The 27,120-nt window shown below is 37.7% G+C and overlaps 1 protein-coding gene across 1 annotated transcript in view; it reads left to right on the top strand.

Moving 5' to 3' along the window:
* The window catches only part of UBR3 (ubiquitin protein ligase E3 component n-recognin 3), a 175,430-nt gene that overhangs the window by 43,250 nt on the left and 105,060 nt on the right, over positions 1 to 27,120 (top strand). The window contains exons 6-11 of the mRNA XM_049773377.1: positions 3,324 to 3,390; positions 9,456 to 9,586; positions 15,025 to 15,253; positions 15,603 to 15,782; positions 16,803 to 16,936; positions 20,132 to 20,218. Of these exons, the coding sequence (XP_049629334.1) occupies positions 3,324 to 3,390; positions 9,456 to 9,586; positions 15,025 to 15,253; positions 15,603 to 15,782; positions 16,803 to 16,936; positions 20,132 to 20,218 (828 nt within the window). The remainder of the gene's footprint in view (positions 1 to 3,323; positions 3,391 to 9,455; positions 9,587 to 15,024; positions 15,254 to 15,602; positions 15,783 to 16,802; positions 16,937 to 20,131; positions 20,219 to 27,120) is intronic.

Below are 27,120 nucleotides of genomic sequence, written 5' to 3'. Positions count from 1 at the left end.
TCTGACTTATTTCACTCAGCATGATAGATTCCATGTACATCCATGTATAGGAAAATTTCATGACTTCATCTCTCCTAATGGCTGCATAATATTCCATTGTGTATATGTACCACATTTTCTTTAGCCATTCGTCTGTTGAAGGGCATCTTGGTTGTTTCCAGAGCCTGGCTATTGTGAATAGTGCTGCAATAAATATAGGTGTGATGAAGGGGTTTTTGTATTGTGTTTTTGTGTTCTTAGGGTATATCCCTAGGAGTGGAATAGCTGGGTCGAATGGGAGCTCAATTTCCAGATTTTGGAGGAATCTCCATATCACTTTCCATAGAGGTTGGACTAGAGGGCATTCCCACTGGCAGTGGATAAGAGTTCCTTTCTCTCCACATCCCCGCCAGCACTGATTGTTCTTATTCTTTGTGATGTGTGCCAATTTCTGTGGTGTGAGGTGGTATCTAATCTTTGTTTTGATTTGCATCTCTCTGATGATTAGTGATGAGGAGCATTTTTTTCATGTGCCTTTTGGCCATTTGTATTTCTTTTTAAGGTCTATAGGATGAGTATAGAGGTTAAGGCACTTGACTTGCATGTATCCACAACAGTAGTTTGAATCAGACATTGCATATGTTCCCAACCATGTGAACCATTGGGTGTGGTCCCTGATCACTTCCAATTGTGGACTCCTCCCCAATATTTTAAGAGCAAGATTGTGGCATAGTGGTAGAGTCCATGCTTCAGATAAATAAAGCCTTGTGTTTGTTCTCTGTGGCTCAGAAAAAAACACCTTTTTATTTTAATTAAAATTTTTTTTCTTAAAATTTAAACCCTTGTGATTTATAAAATTATTCACATTTGGGTTTTAGGCATACAATGTTTCAGGACTAATCCCACCACCAGTGTCAACTTCCCTCTGCCATTATTACCAGAGTGCATTTCTGCCCCCTCCCCATAACAGCCTACCAGCATAACAGCTCAGTTTTTAATTTTGGTTATTAAAGTTTGGGTGTCATGACTTTATTGTTGTTGACTCTGGCTTGGTTCTTTTAATTTCTGAGATGTACTAAGTTGTCCATAACAAAGTTGTTTCAGGCATATAATGTTCCAGCAAGTCCTAGCACCAGTGTCCTTATTCTCTTTACCAATATCCCCAGGTTCCCTCACACCTCCAGACTGGCCCCGTGGGAGGCATATGACATTTATATTATATTACTTGCTCCAACAGAACTTAAAGGAATGGCAAATGGAATTATCAGAAAATAAATACATTAGTTTGTGATGGTTGATTGCTATGGGATTTATAAAATCTCTTCACAAACTAGGAGTAAACATACCTTTCTTAATCTAATAAGGGCAATCATATGTTCCTTTAGTGAGTGCCATACTTAATGCCATATATTGGGAAGTTTTTTCTGTCTTTTAGAAAAGCTTAAGGTGCATCTGTGATGCCTTTTTACGTAGTTAATGTAACACAGCATGTGGTAACTACCAGGAGGCTAAGAGAGCTCATTTAATGCTTTTTGCAAAACTAGTTTCAAGGCTATGAATTTCTTGCATTGTAGTCTGCCCATGAAGCTTTGTAGTGTTCCTTCAAATCTGAGTGATAATTCAGCTCAGTAGTGTCTTGGTGAGGTGTTATTTCATTGAGGTTTTATACTGTATTTTTCCATATTCTTCTGGATCACAGGGTTTTCTTTATAGATCTATTGTACATTTTAGGGCTTCCCTTTGTGTGGAACTTTCCTTTCTTGGTCTTTCATCTTTCAGTATACTCTGTCTTTGGATTTTTTCACTTTGAGTACTTGAATCTTGGAGTTTTTCTAATTGAGTCAATTTTTGCTGGGCCCCTTTAGGATCTTGGTGCCTATAATCCTCAACTCAGGGAAATGTTTATCAATGTTTTCTTTTACTGTTATATTTTTTTTTTTGGGGGTCATACCTGGTGATGTTCAGGGTTTATCCCTTGCTCTGTATTAGGGCATGTACTCCTGGTGGGGCTCAAGGGACCATATAGGATGCTGGGGATTGAACCTGGGTTGACCATGTGTGAAGCAAACACTCTATCTGGTGTGCTATTTCTCTGGCTCCCTAACTTTTCTATTCACTATGTTAACTTCTGTACTACAGAGATTCCAAAGATTCTTTTTGAACTTTTCCCGTAGTTCTCTGGCATGCTGTTCATTTTTTTTCAGACTATTTTCCACCTTCTGCTGTTTTTTTTTTTTTTTAAGCAGTTTCCTCTATCTCATCTTGGTCTTTTGTCCAGGTTTTGTTATTATGCTGCTTAGAGCTTTTATTGACTTTTTAAAATATCACTTACCATGTTCTTCATTATTATCACTTTTGATTGTGTAGAAGTACTTTTTTTTTTGTTTTTTGTTTTTTGTTTGTTTGTTTTTTGGGGTCACACCCGCCAGCGCTCAGGGCTTACTCATGGCTCTATTCTCCTAAATCGCTCCTGGCAGGTTTGGGGGACCATATGGGATGCTGGGATTTGAACCATCGTCCTTCTGCATGCAAGACAAAGCCCTACATCCATGCTATCTCTCTAGCCCCTAGAAGTACTTTTTTATTTGTTTGTTTTGGGGCTGCACCAGCAGTTCTTAGGGGTTGCTTTTGTCTCTGCACTCAGGAATTACTCCTGGTGATGCTTGGGGCCCATATGAGATGCTGGACATTGAACTCAGGTCAGCCGCATGCAAGGCAAGAACCCTACCCACTGTACTATCATTTGGCCCCCCCAATTATAGTAGTTTTTCATTTAGACTATTATACTTGGGATTTGCTAATTAATTTTGCTATTGTTTCATTGAACTCATTGAACATCTATCTTCATCATAGTGTCACTAAAGACATTGATGATTTACTGGCGTTCTCTATGTCTTTGGTGATACTGTTCCAACTTGTCTAGGTGTTGAATTTCTACTTTTTTTTTTTATTGGTTTTCTAGTATTCTTGCTGTGCTAGGGTGGAGGGTGAGTCTTTGTAGTTAGATCCTCTGGAAGATGCTGAGAAATTAGGTCAGGGTTGCTCTTGTCTTTTCTCTCTGTCCTTACCAAATGACAGGAAGAATAATTGAGCAACGTACTTTATTGAGCACATTTGTTACATGGCCGCTTATGTGACTGTGTGCTTCAAGAACTGGTATGGGACCATTATTATACCACAGGTTGAGTGTGGAAACTGCTGAGAGCTAGTCAGAAAGGAGGAAAAAAATTAAATATAGCAAATTTTTAAGGTAAAACATTGAGCAATAATGTAGAACATGATTATATACTCTTACATAAAATATGCAACATATATATAAAATGCTAATTTTGTTTTTTCTCCAGGATGATCAGGATGGGAGCCAAGGTCTGGGCAAGAGGAAAAGGGTCAAACTAAGCAGTAGCACCAAAGGTATTTATATTTTGTTTTTTCCTTTGTGTAAAAGGCTTTTGAAATGCTCAGTCTCTGAAGGGAGAGATATATTACTAAATTTAGTGATGGATAAAGTATTGTTAGGAAGTGATATTGGGGGATTACAATATAAGTAAAATTTTTCTTCCTTTTGGTCACACCCAGCAACACTCAGGGTTTACTTCTGGCTCTGTGCTCAGAAATTACGCCTGGCAGGCTCAGGAGACCATATGGGTTCAGGGATTGAACCTGGGTTGGTTGTGTGCAAGGCAAACAACTGTGCTACCTGCTCTGGCCCTGCAAGTAAAGCTCTTAGAATTAGGATTTTGTTTATTGTTTTCTTCATACAGTGTATGCTATCATATTTGAGCCAGAAAAGGATAAGATTATTAATTAAAATTTTTTTCTTCCGGGCCCGGAGAGATAGCACAGCGGCGTTTGCCTTGCAAGCAGCCAATCCAGGACCAAAGGTGGTTGGTTCGAATCCCGGTGTCCCGTATGGTCCCCCGTGCCTGCCAGGAGTTATTTCTGAGCAGACAGCCAGGAGTAACCCCTGAGCAACTCTGGGTGTGGCCCCCCCCAAATTTTTTTTTTTTTTTGAGGAGCTTGAGCTCAGGAACTCAGGAGGAGCACAGGGTGGGTAGGGGGTTTGCCTGGCATGCAGCTGACCCAGATTTGATCCCTGGTATCCTATATGGTCCCCTGATCCTGCTAGGAGTACTTTCTGAGCACAGAGCCAAGAGTAACCTCTGAGCACTTCCAGGTGTGGCCCCAAAACTAAAAATAAAATTTTTTTGTGTCCAATCATTTTGTTGTAAAGTTTTAGTAATTAAAAAAATTTGGGGGTAGATAATTTTTAAAGTCATAAGAGGATAAGCATGGAAGAGAAGAGCATATTAATAAACTACATGATAGATAATGTTTATGCATTTATGTTCTCAATCTAGAGACTGTAAGGCAGAAGTAGTAGATATGTGTGTAGTGAGAGAATAGATTTACTAGTAAGAGGCGAAAGATTTATATTGTCTGAAGGGATACCAGAGTATGGGAACAGTTTACTGATAAAAATGGTACTATTTATTGCATTTTTTTGTATGTGTTAGATGTTGTGCTATGTACTTTACATTCTTTGTTTGGATACTTTGAATTCTTTGATACTCAAAGTAGCTATGTGAAGTAGTTCTTTTATTACTCTTTTATGAAAGGAAATGGGAGATGTATTAGAAATTACATGTAAAAATTACATGTAATGAGAGAGAAGTCCTTAATTCCTAAAGTTTAAGTTGTTAGTTGTTTTAGTTTGTTGATTTTTGGTGTGGTGGGATGTACACTCAATAGAGCTCAGGGGCTATACCTAGGATGATGCTTGGGGACTTGGAGTGGTCCAGATCTTGAGTTCTTAATCACTGTCCAGCTCTTAACCCACTTTATTTGTTGTTGCTATGAATGGTAGATACATACACAGTACTCAGATATTTGTTTGTGGAACATTCTGGAGATGATACAATCTTGACCTTTACTAACAATCTTTGTAGAGTACTTGATTTTGGTTGGCAGCCTCTGGATTGTTGCCATGAAATTCCAAGTCATGACCTATTTTCTGGGTCTCCAGAGATAAATACAAGATTTTTGTTGAAAATAATATATTTCTGATATCTTATAGTTTCAGTTGAGGCTTAGTTCAGTTGAGAACTTTGGGGTAGTCCACATAGTACCATACCTTAATGGTATGAGGAAGAACTCATATATTCCTAAAGCCTGATCAAATTCTGGCAAAATTATTTTAATCTCACAAGTAGGGGGTCACTCATTGATACTCAGCTCTGCTGTGTGTGGGCTTGACAGTTCAGTATTTAGTGTTTAGGGCTGGCCATGTGATTGCTTCTAGGGTTCAGCAGTGCAAGACTACCAGGTCTATTCCAGGCTGTTCCTGGGTTTGGTTTGAGCATACAGTGTCAGAGATCCAAACCCAAAGTCTTGTAAATACAGGCATGTGCTTTCTAACATTTGAGCTAAGTCCTCATTCCCTGACTGAGGATTTTTATGCAGACTTAAAGTTGAAGTTTGTTTTCTTTTAGACCTGAACCCCCCTCCCCCACCAATGTAATTTTGGATCACATTGAATGGCTTCTCTTTCTTGCCTTTTTTTTTTGGTTTTTGGCCACACAAAGTGCTGCTCAGGGCTTACACCTGGCTTTCTTCAGGGATCACTCCTGGAGGGGCTTGGCTTGGGGTCATCTGAGATGCTGGAGATTCAAACTGAGTCAGTTGCCTGCAAAGCAAGTACTTTGCCTACTGTACTGTCTCCCTGGCCCCAAAATGGCATTGGTCTCTTCTGCTACTTGTAAAAAATATACAGGGAGGGAGAAAGAGGGAGAAGGGGAGAGGGAGAGGGGAAAAGAAGAGAGAAAAGAGTGAGAGAAGGAGGGAGAGGGGGAACAGGGAAGAGGGAGAGAGAAGGAGAGGGGGGAGAGGGAAAGGGAGAGAGAAAGGGGTGAGAGGGAGAGGGAGAAAGGAGTGAAAGGGAGAAAGAAAGAAGTGAGGGAGAAGGAGGGAGAGAGAGGGAGTGAGAGAGGGAGTAAGAGAGGGAGATAGAGGAGAAGGAGAGAGGAAAAAGGAGAAAGAAAGGATTGAGAGGGAGTGGAAGGGAGAGAGAGGGAGAAAGGGAGAGTGAGAGAAGAAAAGGGAGAGAGAGAAAGGAGTTAGAGATTTATTTGTGATTAAATATGTGCTACAAAGAAATGAAGTTTTGATTTTGTAGAATTCCTGGTTGGTTAAAAAAGCAGTGATTCACCATTGAAGATATCTAACATTTAGAGAGTAATTTAGTTTTTGAAAAGATTAGTTTGGTAGATTGAAAGTGAGATAGAAATATATAATAAAAAAATTGGGGCCGGAGAGATAGCACAGCAGTAGGGCATTTGCCTTGCATGCAGCTAATCCGGGATGGACAGTGGTTCAAATCCTGGCATCCCATATGGTCCCCATGCCTGCCTGGAGCGATTTCTGAGTGCAGAGCCAGGAGTAACCCCTGAGCGCTTCCGGGTGTGACCCAAAACCAAAAATATATATATATATATATATATACACCATATTTTCTGGCATATAAGACGACCGGGCGTATAAGACGACCCCCTAATTTTGCAGTTAAAACATAGGTTTAGGCCTATATTTGCTGTATCAGACAGAACGTTCCTGCAACTGTATGTACCACAGTGAGCCAATCACAACAAGCAAAGGTCCAAAGGTTATACTGTAATAGATTTCCTCTCTGACTCTGGCCAATCTGAGCAGGCTTTTGACAGTGTAGATTCGGGTCCAGAACATTGTCTAATTTGCATGCATAAAAAGCCTGCTTGGATTGGCTGAGTTAGAGAGGCAGTTCGAGCAGCCTTGCAGTGATTGGTGCAGGATCGAGTTGGAAAATTCGTTTTGTGGCAATATTCAGACAATTTTTGTTTAGTGGCATATTGAAACATTTTTCAGGATATACTCGGTGTATAAGATGACCCCCGATTTTCGGTTGAGTTTTTTTTTTTTTGTTTCAAAAGTCATCTTATACGCCGGAAAATATGGTATATATATATATACATATATATGTATATATATAATAAAAACATTATATATAAATATATATAAAATATAATAGGAAGTTGGAAGATATTTTGTTAAATAATCACATAATTGTCCATTCTAAAAACCTAAAATATTAAGAATGAAGAAACTGTGACTCAGAATATTAGCTAACCTGGCAAAGATTATTGACTTGTCTCTATGTATATACATGTATAAATGTTGGTGCAGGTTATACTGTGTTTTCAAATATTGCATCTGATTCTAAGGACCCCCAGGGAGATGGCTTGAAGTGCTGGAGCACATGCCTGGCATTTGGAGGCCTGGCTTGGTTTCTTGAGAACCATTGGGATGTCCCTATTGGCCAGTACTGCTGACCAAATACACTGGGCAAGTGTCCTCTTCCTTATTGCTTGGGAGAACTCCCCACTTTATCTTCCCTGTCCCATTACTGAACCATTTCATTCACAGGTGACACATTCTCTTGATATTTAGAGTTGTAGTTCAAGGCAGTTTGTTTCATAAGATATTAGTAGAATTTTCTAGATTATTATTATTATTATTATTTTTATTTTTTGGATCGTAGATTTCAGTACAACTATTTTAGCAAACACATTCAATGGAGAAGGCTCATCAATACCAATGAAAAGACAAGTGCCCCATATCAGGTGCAAGAATCAGGAATGTCACTTTATTTTTTTTATATCACTAAAATATATATATATATATATATTTTAATTTTTATTGTGAACAAAATGAATTGCAAGTCTTTCACAGTAATATTTAAGGTACATAGTGACAATGAATCAGGCCATTGCCACCACCAGTGTTGTCCTCCCTCCACTCCTGTTCCCAGCATGCATCCTATATTTCCCTCTTTTGCCTCTCAGACAGCTAGTGTAACTGGTTCCCTCTGTGTACAGCTTGTTGTAGATTGGGTATCGATTCTGTTGTTATTGACTTTGGGTTGACTTTCGGTTTGGTGTTTAAGTCTGATCATTCTTTTTTAAATACACACACACACACACACACACACACACACACACACACACACACACACACACACACATATATAATCTTTATTTAAGCACCATAATTACAATCATGATTGTAGTTGTTTTTCAGTCATTAACAGAATATTCCCCTTCACCAGTGCAACATTCCCACCACCGATGCCCCTCTTCCCCACTCCTGCCAGTGTTAGAGACAGGCATTCTACTTTTCTCATTCTTTATTTATTTATTTATTTTTGGGTCACACCCAGCAGCACTCAGGGGTTACTCCTGGCTCTATGCTCAGAAATCGCCCCTGGCAGGCACGGGGGACCATGTGGGATGCCGGGATTCGAACCACTGTCCTTCTGCATGAAAGGCAAACGCCCCACTTCTATGCTATCTCTCCAGCCCCATACTTCTCTCATTCTTATATTTTCTTGTGGTACCAGGGTATTGAACCCAGGGTCTCACACTTGTGATGCATTTGCCATACCATGAGCCATATTCCTCATTATCTCTAGTTTATTTCTTTTTCTCTCTTTTTTTTGGAAGAGGGCCATATTTGGCGGCACTTGGGTTATTTCTGGCTCTGCTTTCAGAAATCTTTCCCAGATAGCTTGGGGGGACCATATGGGATGCCAGGGATCGAACCCGGGTCTGTCCCAGGTCAGCAGCATGCAAGGCAAATGCCCTACAACTGTGCTCTTGCTCTGGTGACCCCATCTATAGTTCATTTCTTTTTTTTTCTGCCACACCTGGTGATGCTCAGGGGTTACTCCTGGCTATGTGCTCAAAAATCGGTCCTGGTTTGGGGACCTTATGAGATGCCGGGGGATCAAACCGTGGTTCGTCCTAGGTTAGCACGGGCAAGGCAGATGCCTTACTGATTGTGCCACCACTCCGGCCTCTATAATTTGTCATTTCTAATAAAATAGAGGTACTAAAATTGATAGCCAACTGTTAAAGATAATCAGTTTAAAAATAAAAAGATAATCAGTTTAGTATATTCTTGTTTGAAACACTTCTTGGCTGGATGTGATAAGGGTGCAGAGATCAGGAGCTGCCTTCTGCAACAGAAAGAAGCTTCCAGGAGGAATTTTTGCCCCCTTTGATGACATTTATTTAAAAGGGACATCCATTTTTCTTTTTTCTAAGTATAGAGGCATGTTGAGTTTTGTGTAAGGGTGTATATTCTAATTCTATGTTAAAAATATATTCTGATCAGAAAAAAGCAAATGCTTTACATGTCAGAGTAAGCGATTCATTCATAATTTGTCCTCTTTATGATGTTAGTGTCTCATTTATAAAGGGTGATTTATGAAGGATGATTGAATCTTATAAAGAAAAAAGTTGGGGCCAGAGAGGTAGTATAAGGATAATGTCTTGGTTTGATTGCTGGCACTACATACTATTTCTGTATTACCTCTCTGATTCCTCAGTTGGTGGTTTATGTAATTAAATCACCTTGAATAATCATAAAATTGTTTTCTTATGCAGATCAATCCATAATGGATGTTTTGAAACATAAAAGTTTTCTGGAAGAACTGTTATTTTGGACTATAAAGTATGAGTTTCCCCAGAAGATGGTGACTTTCTTACTCAATATGCTTCCAGATCAAGAGTATAAGGTATCTACAGTTCCCCTTTATTATCTGAACTTTGTTCTTTTTCCTTTTTCTTGATTTATTTCTCAGCCGTAGTCTATTGTATTGCATTTTCTTGATGTTAGCAAAGTGAACGACCTTTAACTTTCTCTGTTGCCAACATATGGTGCTGCACAAAGATCTGAGAACATCTGAGACAGTTTTATATTACTCAGAATAATTTCTAAGGGTTGCTTTTCTTTGTGGAACATGGGCCATAAGTAATGCTTGAGGTCATAACTGTACATAAATATGTAATTGCAAATTGAAAATTCTTTAAGGAGAAGAGGTACAGTGTGGAATAAAAATGTTCAGTGATGGCAACTGCCAACTGCATTCAGATTGTGGATTTAAGGATTAGAAGATCAGTAGTTTGTTTCCATTACCTTAATGGGTAATTACTGAGTTATGTACACATGTAAGAAGATAAATATCAGGGTATAAACCCAGCTGTTACTATTGTATGGTTATGAAAAAGTGACTTACTTTGTGTCTTCATACTTGATTAAAAATACAAAAGAGGGAACCAGAGCGATAGCACAGTGGTAGTTCATTTGCCTCACACAGACTCTGGAAACAATCAAGATGCCCTTCAACAGATGAATGGCTAAAGAAACTGTGGTACATATACACAGTGGAATATTACGCAGCTGTAGGAGAGATGAAGTCATGAAATTTTCATATACATGATGTACATGGAATCTATTATGCTGAGTGAAATAAGTCCGAGGGAGATAGACACAGAATAGTCTCACTCATCTATGGGTTTTAAAAAAATTAATGACATTATTGTAATAAGGACAGAGACACTAGAGTTAAGGGCTGGAAGGAACAGCTTACAATATGAAGCTCACCACAGAGAGTGGTGAGTGCAGTTAGGGAAATAATAACTACACTAACAACTAGCATGGCATGTTAATGAGTAAGAGAATGACTGTCTTGAATTCAGACAGGAATGAGGGAGGAGATAGGGGGGCATTGGGTGATGGGAAGGTTGCACTGGTGAAGGGGATGTTCTGTTTATGACTGAAACCCAACTACAATCATGCTTGTAATTATGGTGCTTAAGTAAAGATTTAATAAAAAAAATCTTTCACATGGAAACATTTCAGTATTTTTACTTCAGATTTTAAGACTATGGCTATGAAACTACTTTTTAAAGTCTGAGTTGTTAAAAACTTATTTAATAATGCTATGTGAGATAAATTGAACTCTATTTGTTAAGTGTACTCAGAGCTATGTATTTCCAATTTTGCCTGAAGTGTTTTTTTTTTTTTTTCATTCTTTTTTTTTGGGGGGGTGGAGGGCACATCCTACAAAGCTCATGGGTTACTCCTTGCTCTGCACTCAGAAATCACTCCTGGCAGGTTCAGGGGACCGTATGGGATGCCTGGAATCGAACTTGGGTTGTTCCCAGGTTGGCCGCATGCAAAGCAAATGTCCTACTGCTATTTTATTGCTCTGGTCCTCTATTCTTAATTATTTATAACATTTATTTAACAGGATATTTAAAATATGGTTGTTGGGGCCAGAGCAATCTCACTGTGGTAGGGTGTTTGCCTTGCATATGGCCAACCTGAATGGACCCAGGTTCAATCCCGGCATCCCATATGATCCCCCAAGCCTGTCAGGAGTGATTACTTTTTTGGGGGGGGTCACACTCAGCAGCGCTCAGGGATCACTCCTGGCTCTACGCTCAGAAATCGCTCCTGGCAGGCTTGGGGGATCATATGGGATGCTGGGATTTGAACCACCATCCTTCTGCATGCAAGGCAAACTCCCTACCTCCATGCTATCTCTGTGACCCCTAGGAATGATTTTTGAGTGTAGAACCAAGAGTAACCTCAAGTGCTGCTGGGTGTGGCTCCCCAAACAAACAAACAAAAAAAACAACAACCCCTGAAAACCAAAATACAGTTGTTCCTGGCATTTAATATTCTGACACCAATCCCATTACCAGAAATCTATTTTAAACAGGTCCATAAATTGGTGGATTAGATGTGACAAGAACTTTTTTTAGGAAGACAGAAGTCATCAGGGATAAAGTGGAAAGCCACATAACTTTATCTACAACTGAAATAGACAAATTATTGGGAAGGCTACATAATTTCTATGAGTATTTTTTGTGTGCATTTTTGGGGATTGAACTTAACACCTGTGCGATTTCTTTGACTCATAGAAGTACTGTATTTTTCACTCTATAAGACACACCTGTGCTCTATAAGATGCACATAGTTTTTAGACAAGGAAAACAAAAAAATTCTAGTTTTATAAATATTCTGAAGCAAATACTGTACTAAAATATTTAATAAATGCAAGGCGAGATGCCATCAGGAGATGGCAGCTGGGAACAACCAGCCTGCAAGGCTGAAGTATATTTACAATATGCGGTCCACACGTGGTTAAACACATTTACCTAACTTTTTTTTTCACATCAGAAAATTTAAACCAACAATTTTTATTTATAATTTTTAGAGACCAATGTGAATTACAAGTCTTTCACAGTTATATTTAAGGTACATAGTGACAGTGATTTAGGGCAATTCCCACCACCAGTGTTGCCCTATCTCTGCCCCTGTTCCCAACATGCATCCTATATCTCAACCCTTAGCCCTCTGGACTGCTAATGTAACAGGTTACTTTTGTGGACAGCTTGTTGTAGTTAGGGTCTCTTGATTCTATTGTCATTGACTTTGGGTTGGGTATTTAGGTCTGATCATTTTCTTATTTCCACTCAATGTTCTTGAGACTGCTTGCCCCTGGTACCATCCACTTTATTTTTTTTCAATTTATGAGGTAGAATAAAATAATTCATGTTCTATGGTTTGTTAAAAAAAAAAGAAAATGGAAGAGTCCCTGTCTAGAAATTGTAAATATAAATATAAAAGAGGAAAGAGAAGGAAAAATTAAAAGGAAGGGAGGTGGGGGTACTGGTGTGAGTTTTTTGTTTTTGTTTTTTGTTTGTTTGTTTTGCATAGGCACAGTAGTATTGGGGAAATTAGAAAGGAAATTTTCTTGGCCTAAGAGATACAGGGTTTCTCCACCTTTGAAGCATACTGTCATGGGATCAACTACAGGCTCCGGACATGTTCACTGTTCAACCCAGAGGTCTTTTTATGGTGCCAGGGAACATTCTGCTCATTTGTGGTTGTCAAAGTCAGGCCTCTGTATTTAGAGATCTTGGTTTTTGCACAGATCCTAGGACAAAGTCTAGGATATAGTCTTTTTTTTTTTTTTTTTTTTTTTTATGGCTCCAAAAGTTCTGCTCAGTCACGGTTGTTGTAGGCAGTTTTCTGCAATTTGTGATCTTGGTTTTGATACAGATCAAAGGACGGAGTGCCTTATGATTTCATCTCACTGTTAGGTGATGAGGTAGGGCAACCTGCCCTTCGATCAAGTTGTTGCTGTTTCCTTATCATCAGGAGGTCTGATGAATCTAGTCTGATGCAAATTGGTGCCAGATTGGTATTAGGTGGTATTACGGCTCCCCTGGGAGGAGTTTGATTCCTGGTGCTGTTACAGTGAACTATCAGTTCTAAGGTTGGGATCTGGGGCTTGGAGTTGGATGGTCAATGTATGATCACATGAGGTCTAAGTCAAGTCCCCATGACAAATGTTCAGGGTAGGAGGCGCCCCTGGATTATAAAATTTATGGGTTCTTTTTTTGTTTGTTTGTTTTTGGGTTACACCTGTCTACACTCAGGGGTTACTCCTAGCACTGCACTCAGAAATCACTCCTGGCAGGCTTGTGGGACCATATGGAATGCTGGGAATAAAATCTGGGTCCATTCTGGGTCGACTGCATGCAAGGCAAATGCCTTGCCGCTGTGCTATCTCTCCAGCCCTATTTTATGGGTTTTTATCCCTTGTAGGTAAGAGCTTGTTTCTAACATAAGAGTTCCCTATTTTAGTGTGCCTACACCAAAAGGAAGGATGCTCTATTATATTGTTGGTGCATTTGGGGGTAAAAATGACAGTCTTGAACGTTGCATTGGTGATGGGTGGTGTTCTTTACATGACTGAAACCCAAACACAATCATGTATATAATCAAAGTGTTTAAATAAAATATATGTAAAAAAATGACAGTCTTTACAATCTCTGTGTCCTGGTTTTGACCTGAGCTTTTATTCTAAGCAAGACTTTTCTACTAGAATTTTTTTACTAAGTAGAACCAAAACCAGAAAAAAAACAAAAAAAGGTGGTGGTGGTAGTGGAGGAGGCTACCTTTCAAGCACACATTTTTATGTATATAAAAAAAAAACAGTCTCAACAGCAAATAGTCTTAAACAAAAGCTCTATGTGTGACGATGACAGTGTGTCAACCTGATTGCTCATACCATGTGGTATGTCTGTGCAATAAAGGGGGCATAATGCTGCGATGTCAAGTGATTAGTTTATGCTCTCCTCCCCTTCATTCAGGTTTCAGCTCTAGGTGGCATTCGCTCCATTAGATTTACAGACATTTTCCCTTCATCTTTTTGGGGAGGGAGAAGTGTGTCTTATGGTACGACAAATATGGTAATTGGTTTTGGGGGTAATCATATCTACTCATTTAGTTATATTAATACCTTTTGTTCTTTAGGTGAGACTTTGTTTTTTATATTTATTTATTTATTTTGGTTTTGGGGCCACACCCAGCAGTGCTCAGAGGTTCTTCTGGCTCTGTGCTCAAAAATTACTCCTGGCAGAGTCGTACTCCTGGCAGACTCAGGCGACTATATGGGATCCTAGAAATTGAACTCAGTCGACTGTGTGCAATGCAAATGCATTACCCTCTGAGCTATCACTCTGGTCCCAAGATTTTTATTTTTAAATTTTTACTGTGATGACAGAAGCCCCACACTTGGTAATTGTACTCTCTAAGGAATCCAGACTTAAGTTGTGGATGCTCGGTCATAAGAGACTGACTATAAGTATCATTGAAATTATTTTTTTCAGTTATTTTAGACATTATTATGCTCTTAAAAATATTTATTTAGGGACCAGAGCAGTGGCGCAAGCTCGCAGTGGTCTTCAAACTGTGGCCCTCGGGCCACATATTGTATTTGTATCTGTTTTGTTTCTTCATTGCAAAATAAGATATATGCAGTATGCATAAGAATTCGTTTATAAGTTTTGTTTTTATTATAGTCAGACCCTCCAATGGTCTGAGGGACAGTGAACTGGCCCCCTGTTTAAAAAGTTTGAGGACCCCTGCAGGCATTTGCTTTGCATGCATTAACCTAGGACAGACCGTGGTTCAATCCCCTGGTGTCCCATATGGTCCCCAAGCCAGGAGCAATTTCTGAGCACATAGCCAGGAGTAATACCTGAGCGTCACCAAAAAAACAAAAAAAAATTTTTATTTAATGTATTGGAAAATGTGTTATGAGACTGAAAATGAAACTAATGTTTTTTTCTTTTTATTTAAAAACTTTTACAGGTCGCCTTTACAAAAACTTTTGTTCAGCATTATGCTTTTATTATGAAAACATTGAAGAAAAGTCATGAATCTGATACAATGTCTAACAGAATTGTGCATATTAGTGTTCAGTTATTTAGCAATGAAGAGCTAGCCAGACAAGTAACAGAAGAATGCCAGCTACTAGATATTATGGTCACTGTGCTCTTATACATGATGGAAAGTTGCCTTATCAAAAGTGAGCTTCAAGGTAAAGTCAAAATTATTTTTCTTGTTATATTTCTAGAATACTTTGTATAAAGAGCCCTAAAATTCTTCTTAACAAGTAAAAAACTTTAGTATATTATAAAATACTTATAAAGAAAATTTGATATTATTTCCTAAAGATTATACTTTGGGATATTTTTTTTTGTTTTCTTTGATACTAATGGAGTATTCGTATAGATATATTACCATTCTATACATATCAAGATGTTTTTTTTAAAGATTATTATAATTTCTTTTTGACATGTTTCTGTTAAAATCATATATTAGTTATTCTAAATCACCAGTAACGTTCTTCTATTAGACATTAATTTTGGGTTGTGTGTCTGTTTTAGATGAAGAAAATAGTTTACATGTAGTAGTGAACTGTGGAGAAGCATTATTGAAGAATAACACCTATTGGCCTCTTGTTAGTGATTTTATTAATATTCTTTCTCATCAAAGTGTGGCGAAGAGATTTTTAGAGGATCATGGTTTATTAGTTACATGGATGAACTTTGTGTCTTTCTTTCAAGGTAACGTACTTGAAATTTTAAATTAAAAATAAATTTCATAATGCCTGATGGTAAAATGATTAAATACTAGTGAATAGATTATAGCATCTACTTTGGTTACATGTGTAATGACTTAATTAGTTCACAGATATGTTGAGTTTATGAAACTATACCAGAGACTTACGAAAAATGTAAATTATTAAAAGGGAAACACAAATGAGGCTGGAAAAATAGAACAGCAGGTAGGGTGTTTGCCTTGCACATGGCTGGCCCAAGTTTGCTTGCCAGGAGTAATTTCTGAGCAAGGAGCCAGGAATAATCCTGAGTGTTGCCCAGTATGCCCCCCCCCCAAAACAAAACAAAATAAAAAAAAACAAAAAGGAAACATGTTATTTTTAAAGCATTAATTATATCACTTAGAAAGTTTTAATCTGGAGCCAGAGCGGTGGTGGTGTTTGCTTTGCACGTGGCTGACCTAGGATGGACTGCAGTTAAGCCCCTGAGTGTCACCAGGAGTGGCCCACAAAACACCCCCCCCCCGAAATTTTTTTTAAAAAATTTATCCTATAAGAAAGGTTCATTACATTTTTATAAATATTTTAACTTTTTTATTTTTGGCCATACACAATGGTGCACAGGGGTTACTCCTGGCTCTGTGCTCAAAATGGCTCCTTGCAGGCTTGGGGGACCATATGGGATGCCAGAGATTGAATTCGGGTCTTCCCATGTCAGCAGCATGCAAGGCAATTGTCTTACTGCTGTGCTATCACTCTGGCTCCATATTTCAACTTTCTTAGTATACTTTATTATGCTATATAAGAAAACCTAAATATAACAATTTCTGAAAAGACTAGGTTATTTTATTTTAATAATTCAATTATTCTATACAGATTGAATCATCTAATGATTTGCTTGCATGAAAATAGTTTAAGAGTAGGAATTGTTTTATTTTTTATATAAGTATGAGTAGGAATTGTTTTATTTTTATATAAGTAATAGCTTTTATTTTTCAAGGCTTATATCTGTTTTAACTTTTGCAAGGTATGAACTTGAACAAGCGAGAACTAAATGAGCATGTGGAATTTGAATCTCAGACCTACTATGCTGCCTTTGCTGCTGAACTTGAGGCCTGTGCACAGCCAATGTGGGGGCTCTTATCACATTGTAAAGTCAGGGTATGTTAAATGTCTTTTTGTTAATTTTTTAGCATTTTCTTAGTTTTAAAAGAATTAAGAAAAAAATTGTGTAAACATTGTTTATTCATATATAATAATGAGCAGTGTTAAAATTGAGTTTAAAATTGAGTTGAAAGGTGACCAAAGACATTCTTAATCACGTTGATTAATCAACTTAATCAAGTTGATCTTTTCAGATCTTTCTAATCAAAAGATAGAAACAGTTGTTGAAGCTTTATAAATCTTCTCTTTTCATCTTTATTGTTTTCTTTTACTCATGGCTTGTTACTTAATGCTTCTTGTCTTTCAGGGAATGAAGATAGTTCTTACCAAAATTTAATTAACCAATATTCTTTAAAAAACAAAACAAAACATGATTTTATTTAAACAATTTTACAAAATTGTTTAGCACTCAATGTTCCAATACCAATCCCACCACCAGTATAACAATTCTCCAGCATTTTCTCCAGTCTCTCATCCACCTCCAAGTCTTTGTCCCTTTGGTAGGCACCAAGTAATTTACTTTACGTTGCTTGTTACAACTAAATGGTAATGGAATTATCATAAAATAAAAAACCTTCAGTAAAAGAATTTGTGAAAGATTGTTATATCTTAGAGTGAGGTTTTTGAATAATTCATAGTTAATCAAGCAACACTAATTCAATAGTGTACAGATTAAATAGAGGATGATACACTTTTTAGGGTTTTAGCCAATTTTTCTCCAGAACAAAATGACTAAGCTATAAAGTCTCCACCTAGTGGCAGTTTTAGATTACTGCAGACGTCAGAAATCTGACGCTCTTGGGAGGGCTTTCCTGTTAGTACTAGACCATGACAGAACACTTCACCATCCATTATTTCCATTTCTTTCTTTTAACCGTATTAAGAGGTGCGTGGTGTTTTACCCATTTTTTTCACATTTGGAGAAACTGAGACTCAAGACATTTATAAGTAATTTGCTCAAGATTATAAAAGTAGTAAGTAGTTAGAATGCATGGCGATTTTTTTTTTTAATGGGAGGAGGTGTTAATGGTGGAGAATGAAGGACAGAGGGTCTAAATATTACTATCATAAAAAGCTGTGTCAGGAGGCTATGGAGATAGCTCAAAGGAGTGGAATGTTTGCTTTTTGTGTGTGAAGCTTGAGTTTGGTCCCTGCTTGGTTCACTGACCCCCTGGACCATGTACTCCCACCCCACCTGTGTTGCCCTGGTAGCTTTTTACCAAGATGACCCCGAGCAGTAGTACCACTCAGGATTTGAGCACTAAGCCATCATACTCACATAGTCAGGCCAGATATTGCTGGAGTAGCTTTGGGCAATACTAGATATAGCTGAGGATGTTCCCAGTCCTTCCACAAAAGTTACATTTTATGAAAATGCCATGTTTTAAAAGATGATACTTTTGAAATAGTTTTCTTTTCTTCTTTTTTTTAAAATTTTTATTGTGGCCAAAGTGAATTACAAATCTTTGACAGTAATATTTAAGGTACATAGTGACAATGAATGAGGGACATTACCACCATCAGTGTTGTCCTCCCTCCATTCCTGTTCCCAGCATGCATCCCATACCTCCCTCCTTTACCCCCCAGAATGCTTGTGTAACTGTTCCCCACTTGTACAGCTTGTTGTAGATTGGGTATTGATTCTGTTGTTGTTGACTTTTGGTTTGGTGTTCAAGTTTGATCATTTTTATTTCCACTAAATGTTCATACCACTGTCTGGTCCTGGTACCATTTATTTTTCCCCTTCAATTTATGAGGCTGAATAAGATTATTCAATGTGGTTCTGTTAGACATAAAAAGAAAAAAAAACTGGAAGGAGTTTGTCTAGGTGTTATAAATATCAATTTAGAAGAAGGGAAAAAAAGAGGGAAAAAGTAGCAATACAAAACAAAACAAAAACAACAAAGCAACAACACAAAAGAAACAAAAAAACAAACAAAAACAAAACAACAAAAAAACTCAAAAAACCCAAATTTTTTAAAAAAATTTTTTATTGTGACCAATGTGAATTACAAGTCTTTCACAGTTACATTTAAGGTACATAGTAACAGTGAATTAGGGCCATTCCCACCACCAGTGTTGCCTTCCCTCTACCCCTGTTCCCAGCATGCATCCCATACCCCCCACCCTTTTGTACCCTGGACTCAGTATAACAGGTCCCTTTTGTATACAACTTGTTGTAGATTGGGTATCTTGATTCTGTTGAAGTTGATGTTGGATTTGGTATTTAGGTCTGATCATTTTTTTATTTTACCTCAATGTTCATGGGACTGTTTGCTCCTGGTACCATCCACTTTTTTTTTCTGCTCAATTTATGAGGCAAAACAAGATGATTCAAGCTCTCTGGTTCTGTTGGGAAAAAAAAAGAAAGCTGGGAGGAGTTCATTTAAGAGCTATCAATGTCAATTTAAAAGAAGAAAGGGGAAGGAAAAAAACATGCAATGACAAAAAACAACAGCAACAATAAACAACTAAACAATAACACTGACCTCCTTTTTAAATACTCATCATGTGAAATTTACCATGTCAGCTGGTTTTAGGTATACAATCCTAACATTTAATACATGTATTAATATGCAAATACCACCATTATGTATGTTCAGAACATTTTCATCTAAATCGCTCCTCAAAGCAGCTACTCTACCTGTTGAACAGCAATCTTATCCATTTTTGGCATTTCTTTCAGTAGGAAGAAGCTAATTTATTTTAGCTTATATTCATTTTTAGAAATTCAGAACATACTGTGTTCTTTAGTTTTCATAATTGTTGGTATTTTACTATTTGTAAAGGATGATTTCTTCAGAAAGTAAGTAGTTATTTCAAAACTATGCAGCTAAGAGTACAGAAGGGTCTACTAAGACAATCATGGCATCCCTTGATCAACAGTAGTTTAAAACACAGTATAAAAAAGGGGAAAGAGAAAAAAGAGGGAGAGAAGAAAAAACACAAAATGCCTGTCCCAGAGACAGGCAGGGTGAAGGATTGGGAGGGTAATGGAGGACAGTGGTGGTGGGAAAGTTGTATTCCTGAGGGGTGGTGTACATTCAATAATTACAACCAATTATGACAATTAAATAACCATGATGCTTATATAAAATATTATAAAACTATATAACTTATTTGAATATATTGTATATAACTAGTTGAAAATATTTATTTTTATACTGTAAAATATATTACTTATTATTTTAGGAAACTCAAGAATACACTCGAAATGTTGTTAGATACTGCCTTGAAGCACTTCAGGACTGGTTTGATGCTATTAACTTTGTAGATGAGGTATGTATTTTTTAAATAAATATATGTAAAAACACTTAAGAAAAGTGTTAGATTTCCTTTAACACTGAAAAGTATATATTTTTTGAGACAAGCAAAAGAAGTCAGAATGAACAAAATATCAATAGACTTTGTTTTTTCTTCTTGGGTTTTTTGGGTCTCGGTGCTTAGGAGTTTTTCCTGAGTTCGTGCTCAAGAATAACTCTTGGTGATAATTAGGGGACCATATGTGATATCAGGGATTGAGCTGGGGTCACTCATGCAAAGCAAGTGCTTTAACTCTTATATTATATCTTTAGACTACCTAATATCTTTAGACTTAAAAGAGAAGATAGAGGAAACCATTTCTTTGGCCTTTAGGAAATTCCATAGTGCATTATCATGTTTGCATATTTCCTAAAGAAAGGTATGATTTCTTTTTTTACTAAATATGTTATGTCTCAGTATTTCTCAGGCGTGAAAATTTCATTTGAAGAAAAGTGACAGTGCAATTGTGAATAGAATAGAGGAAATTAATGGGAAGAATATCACAACTTAATGGTTAGTGTTCTTCTATGGGCTTGGACAAATCTGATTGTTATTAATAATAAATTGAGAAGAGTTGGTGAAGAACATGCTTTGTTTGAATTAAACAGGAAATTACTTTCAATTGATCAGCTACAGAATTGCTTTTATTCATGTCCTTAACTTGGCTCAAAATGTCATATATTTGAGATAATTTTAATCTCCCATTTGTTTCTGAACCTTGGGTAGATGGGATTGGAAGGGAATTTATTGGGATCAGAAGGAGACTTTTGTATATTTTGTTTTTATAAAAAATTTTTGATGCAGCCATAAATATTGAAAGATTGGAAGTACAAAGAACATTCTTTTCTTGAGCTATTTGAGAGTTAAGTTGTTGACTTATGCCTATTAGCAAAAAATACTGCTCAAATGTTAGGCAAAACAAAACAAAACTTCCTTTGTCCCATTCCTCAAGCAGAATTAAAATTTATGTTATTTTTATAGAGCCCTAAGAAATTAACTCCTGACATATCACAGTTTATAAAGCAGTTATGTAATTACTGAAATGAAAAAAAGATAAAAAATGATTCCATTCATGTCACTGCTTCACAGTTAAGCCATTAGAACAGCAGTGAAAATCTATGAAGACTTTGTATTAGTCACTTTTTCCATAGTGTTCCTTCTTAAAAAAAATAAATGAAGACAGTAATAAAGGCAATAATTTTAGGCCCAATAAGCCAACCATTAACTGCAAATAGGTATAAGATACCAAATGATATGCTACTTCTGTGCCAGAGAATTCTTCTTTTTTACTTTCTTGTTCTAGTTGCTACCTGAAAGTAATCAAAATGACACTAAAATTAAGCTTTAGTAGGAAAATTCAATATAAAACTAATACTATAAGAAACTAGGTTATGAGTCAGTACTTACAAATATAAAACAAATATAATTGCATAGATAAGTAAGAATCCAAATAAACACAGAATAAAGTATCACATTTAATTAAATGAAAATGTCTCAAGCATTTTTTCTTATAATTTTAATTGAAGTACTGGGATTTACATACTTTAAATCCAACTTTTGTGCTTACTTTATCATCACTCTCCCTCCACCAGTCTCAAGGGTCCCTCCCAAACACCTATTCTCCTGCCCCCACATACCCAAGCAAGCTCAGTTCTATAGACAAAAATATTCATTATATAGATTTCTTGGGGAATTTTTGTGTGTGTGTGTGTGTGTGTGTGTTTTTTGGGTCACACCCGGCAGTGCTCAGGGGTTTTTCCTGGCTCCGTGCTCAGAAATTGCTCCTGGCATGCACGGGGGATCATATGGGACGCTGGGATTCGAACCGATGACCTTCTGCATGAAAGGTAAATGCCCTACCTCCCTGCCATCTCTCCGGCCCCTCTTGGGGAATTTTTTGAAGGGGATTTTCTTTCTTTGGGGCGGTACACTTGGCAATGCTCAAGGTTCACTATTGACCCTGTGCTCAGAAATTACGCCTGACAGTGCTCAGGGGACCATATGTAGTCCTGATTGGTCACATCCAAGGAAAGCGCCTTATATACTCTACTATCTCTGAACTCTGTTATGAAACAAATTTCTTATCTCAATTTTCTTTTTTCCCCTCTGTGCCTGGATATCTTGTTTCCCAGCTTTCTGGTACCTCCTCCCCAGCTTATGTAAATACTTTCTTCTTACTGCTTGGGCTCTGACTGCCCATCTTGGACTGCCCCTGGGGATGAATTTCTTATCCTCTGGTGCTTCAAATTCCTATACCATGCATGCCATGCTCCTTTTGGGATGTTCTTTTCTTTCTGTGTGGTTTCTGATTTCCCCTCTTGGGTTCTTTGCACAAGTTCTGATTCTGTTTTTAAGAAACCACTTTGATTCTCGTCTTACTGCTGATTTTTACATTTGAACTTAGTTTTACCTAAGTAGCTAGGTACTGAGTAGAAGAAACATTCTTCAACTATTGTTAAGGCTTCCCATCTTTCCCATCTTACTTTTTGTTTTGTTTTTGTTTTTTTGTTTTTTGGGTCACACCCAGCCACGCTCAGGGGTTACTCCTGGCCCAATGCTCAGAAATCGCTCCTGGCAGGCTCAGGGGACCATATGGGATGCTGGGATTTGAACCACTGACCTTCTGTATGCAAGGCAAACGCCTTACCTCCATGCTATCTCTCCGCCCCCCGTCCCCATCTTACTTTTAACCCGATTCACTACTTTACTTTTTCTTTTATTTTTACTCCATATAGAATTAGTTCTTTTTTTTTTTTTTTTTTTTTTTTTTTTTGGTTTTTGGGCCACACCCTGTGACGCTCAGGGGTTACTCCTGGCTATGCGCTCAGAAGTTGCTCCTGGCTTCTTGGGGGACCATATGGGACGCCGGGGGATCGAACCGCGGTCCGTGCGCAGGCAAGGCAGGCACCTTAGCTCCAGCGCCACCGCCCGGCCCCTAGAATTAGTTCTTAAGCTGGCTCTTCCCTCAATCAATAGTATTTGAAAATTTTAATTATATGTACATGGTATAAATTATAAGTAAATGATAAAATAGCCAGGCAGATTGAAGCAGAAAAAATTTATTGTACATAGAATGTTATGTAGAATTTGACATAAAATTAATGCACATTTGAACTTGGGTAAAATTAAGGACAGTTAGTCTTGTTTATTATATTGAGCAGCTGAAATAGTACATTTATTTTTTGCACAAATATTTTAAGATGATTGCAGATGTAAAGAACTTCAGTTTTAAATAGAAAATAAAATAAAGGCAGAACTTAAGGAAACAGACAGTATGTTATGTATATATTTTAGTATGCTATATACTTTTTAAAATGGTGTTTTAAAAGATTGGGGGGGCTGGAGTGATAGCACAGCGGGTAGGGTATTTGCCTTGCATATAATGGACCCAGGTTCAATTTCTGGTATCCTGTATGGTCCTCTGAGCCTGCCAGGAGTAATTTCTGAATACAGAGCCAGGAGTAACTCCTGAGCATTGCTGGGTGTGGCACAAACCCACCCCTTTAAAAAAGTTAAATGCTTTCTATATACTATTGTTCCTCAGAACAATAGCCCAATCCAATAGAAATACAATTTTTATTTTTGGATGGGGGTGCATATTGAGTGATGCTCAAGGGTTACTCTTGGCTCTACACTTAGGTTCTGGTGATGCTCTAGGGACCATATGGAATGCCAGGTGGGCAGTAAGACAAATGCCCTAACTGCTGTACTTGCACTTCTACCCTGAGGGGAGATATTGCTGGAGGCAGCTTCTGTCCTACAGCCATCAGTGGGATTTCAATGAATCCACTTCAGGGAGAGTGGGTTGCACAGGCGGTGAAATATGAAATATGAAATAATGAAACCACACACAGAGTATATGGGATCAATACATCTTCTGGCAGGAGTGCGACAAGTTTAATCTTTAAGCAGGGGGCTTTATAAGGGGAAAAACCCAGTCATAGGTATAGAGAAGAATGTTTACAATCACAAAGCAAAGTTTAACAGTAAACAATACTTGAGCAATGGGTATGAGTTATAAGGATTCTGAGTTACAAAGGAGAAGGTTAGAACTCAAGGCGGCTCTTTGCAAGCTTACTTCAAAATGTAAAATCAGGGATTATTAGGAAGTAGAAAATATCTAGGAACATGATTTTTGCTGAGCTGGGCTTTATTGTTTTAGAGGTCAAGTAAAGGAAGGAGCCAAATCCCCTAAAGTGTGGTTCCCTTTTTCTAAGAGTCAATAGCCCAGGATCTGCATTTTGGTTACACCCTTGATTACCAGAAACTGCAGGTGCAAGGACATATTTGAAAAAGAGAAAAAATATTGTCTTTGCTTTTAGGTGCTAAATGTTATTCAGAAAAGTGGTTCTCTTAGTAATCATTGGTGCTAGAATTTATGAGCCAAATTATTTGATAGAGACCATAATTTTGCCTGAGATTTTACAAAGGAGAGATAGCCAAATAATGACAGAAAATGTAATACCAAGCATAGATTTGTCCCTTTGGAAATTCCTCAACTATCCACACAGGGGGAAAAAGGCATCCACAACAGGCCTTTTGAGGAACCCATGGGGGTTATTTCAGTTCTCCCCACCAGGAAAATCTGGGGATACATCTGGTGGGCTGAGCTTCCCTAAAAGTTTATGCATGCCATGGCAAGATACTTTATACCTCACTTTTTATAGTTCCGTATTAGAAATAGAGATAATAGGGGCCGGAGAGATAGCATGGACATAAGGCGTTTGCTATGCATGTAGAAGGATGGTGGTTCAAACCCCAGCATCCCATTTAATCCCCGAGCCTGCCAGGAGCAATTTCTGAGCATAGAGCCAGGAGTAACCCCTGAGCGCTGCCAGGTGTGACCCAAAAATAAATCCCCCCCAAAAAAGAAATAGAGATAATAATGTTTGCATGTAGTTATATAGCAAATAACTGATAGTTTAAAGCTCAGAATCCTTATCTCAAGTTCTTTCTGTTATTTCTGTTGTACTGGCTCTTTCAAGTACATAGAGCCTGTAGCTAGGAAGGCCTTAGTGTAATTTATGACAAGTAGTTACATGGTTTTGAACAGATTTTAAAGAAAGTTAGTATTGTCAGTCCATCTGTAATCTAGTAATGTTTATTTTGGATCATAATGTTTTCTTTCTTTCTTTTTTGTGGTTTTTGGGTCACACCTGGCAGTGCTCAGGGGTTATTCCTGGCTCAGGCTCAGAAATTGCTCCTGGCAGGCGGGGGGGACGGGGACGGGGACGGGGACGGACCATATGGGACGTCAGGATTCAAACCGATGACCTCCTGCATGAAAGGCAAACGCCTTACCTCCATGCTATCTCTTCGGCCCCTGGATCATAATATTTTCAGTGAGGGTTGACTAAGATATATTGTATGTATAGTAAATATTCCATTTCTGTGAATAAATTTCAGAAGTTATTTTAGTAATACATTAGAGATTAAAAATATTGTTTTCTTTGCTAGAGTGAGAGTAATAGTACAGCAAGTAAGGTGCTTGCCTTGCATATGGCCAACCTGGTTTGGTTTCTACCACCTTTTATGGGCCCCTAAATAAGTGTACCACAGGAATGATCCCTGATTACAGAGTCAGGAGTAAGCCAGGAACACAACTGGGTGTAGCCCCCTCACTCCAATATGATTTTCTAAATGTAAGCCAACTCAAATAGAACAAGGATCGGAATAAGATTCCCTGGAAGGGTAATTATTTAAGAATTCTCAAGTATACCCCTGCCTGCCACTTTGGCAGGCATATTATAGTTCTTTGTTTTCAGCTTATATTTCATAGTTTAAGTGTTATCGAGTCTGTACTTTCGATGGATGTATAGCTATGCCATTCTTCCACATCCCCAATATACCGTATTTTCCGGCATATAAGACGACTTTTGAAACAAAAAAAAGGCAACCGAAAATCGGGGGTCATCTTATACGCCGAGTATATCCCAAAAATATTTCAATATGCTGCTAAACGAAAATTGTCTGAATATTGCCACAAAACGAATTTTCCAACTCGATTCTGCACCAATCACTGCCAGGCTGCTCGAACTGCCTCTCTAACTCAGCCAACCCAAGCAGGCTTTTCATGCATGCAAATTATACAGTGTTCGGTACCTGAATCTACACTGTCAAAAGCCTGCTCAGATTGGCCAGAGTCAGAGAGGACATCTATTACAGTTTAACCTTTGGACCTTTGCTTGTTGTGATTGGCTCACTGTGGAAGATACAGTTGCAGCATAGGAACATTCTGTCTTATACAGCAAATATAGTCCTAAACCCATGTTTTAACTGTAAAATTAGGGAGTTGTCTTATACACCCGGTTGTCTTATATGCCGGAAAGTACAGTAACTAAAGTCCGAACATTTGTTCTTTTATTCCTTCCCTTTCACATTCTCTTCCCTCCTTGATTTCTTCTCTTCTCTGTCCTTTCCCTCTCTAGGAGCTAGAGTCAAGGGTTATCTACACATTTTACTGAATTACATTTCCTCATACAATTATTTTATAGGCCACAGATCAATTAAAAAAAAAAGAATTCTCAAGTATATAATATACTGTAGGCCACCAATTAAGAATATATATGCAGGGTAGTTTGACTAGAATCCCCTGATAAGAGGAAAATAGAACATGCATTCATCCAGGAAATATTTATTAATTGTTCATAATTTTGTACTAGCAATGCAGTAATAAAAGAGTTCTAATTTAAGGAAATGGAAGACAAGCAAACAATTAATTTGACTTTCTATAAAGCTGTAACTACTTCTGTGAAGAGGATATAGGGTTTGAGTTGGGTGGAACATAACATGGCAGTTTGCCTGAGACTCTTAGGAGAAACTTTCTGTTAGAAATGTCATTTCTGCAGTAATAAAGATACTCTACTTCAATGTGAAAA

The sequence above is a fragment of the Suncus etruscus genome, chromosome 5 (assembly GCF_024139225.1).
Source record: "Suncus etruscus isolate mSunEtr1 chromosome 5, mSunEtr1.pri.cur, whole genome shotgun sequence".
NCBI classification, from domain to species: Eukaryota; Metazoa; Chordata; class Mammalia; order Eulipotyphla; family Soricidae; genus Suncus; species Suncus etruscus.
This window is presented reverse-complemented; position numbering and strand designations above follow the sequence as displayed.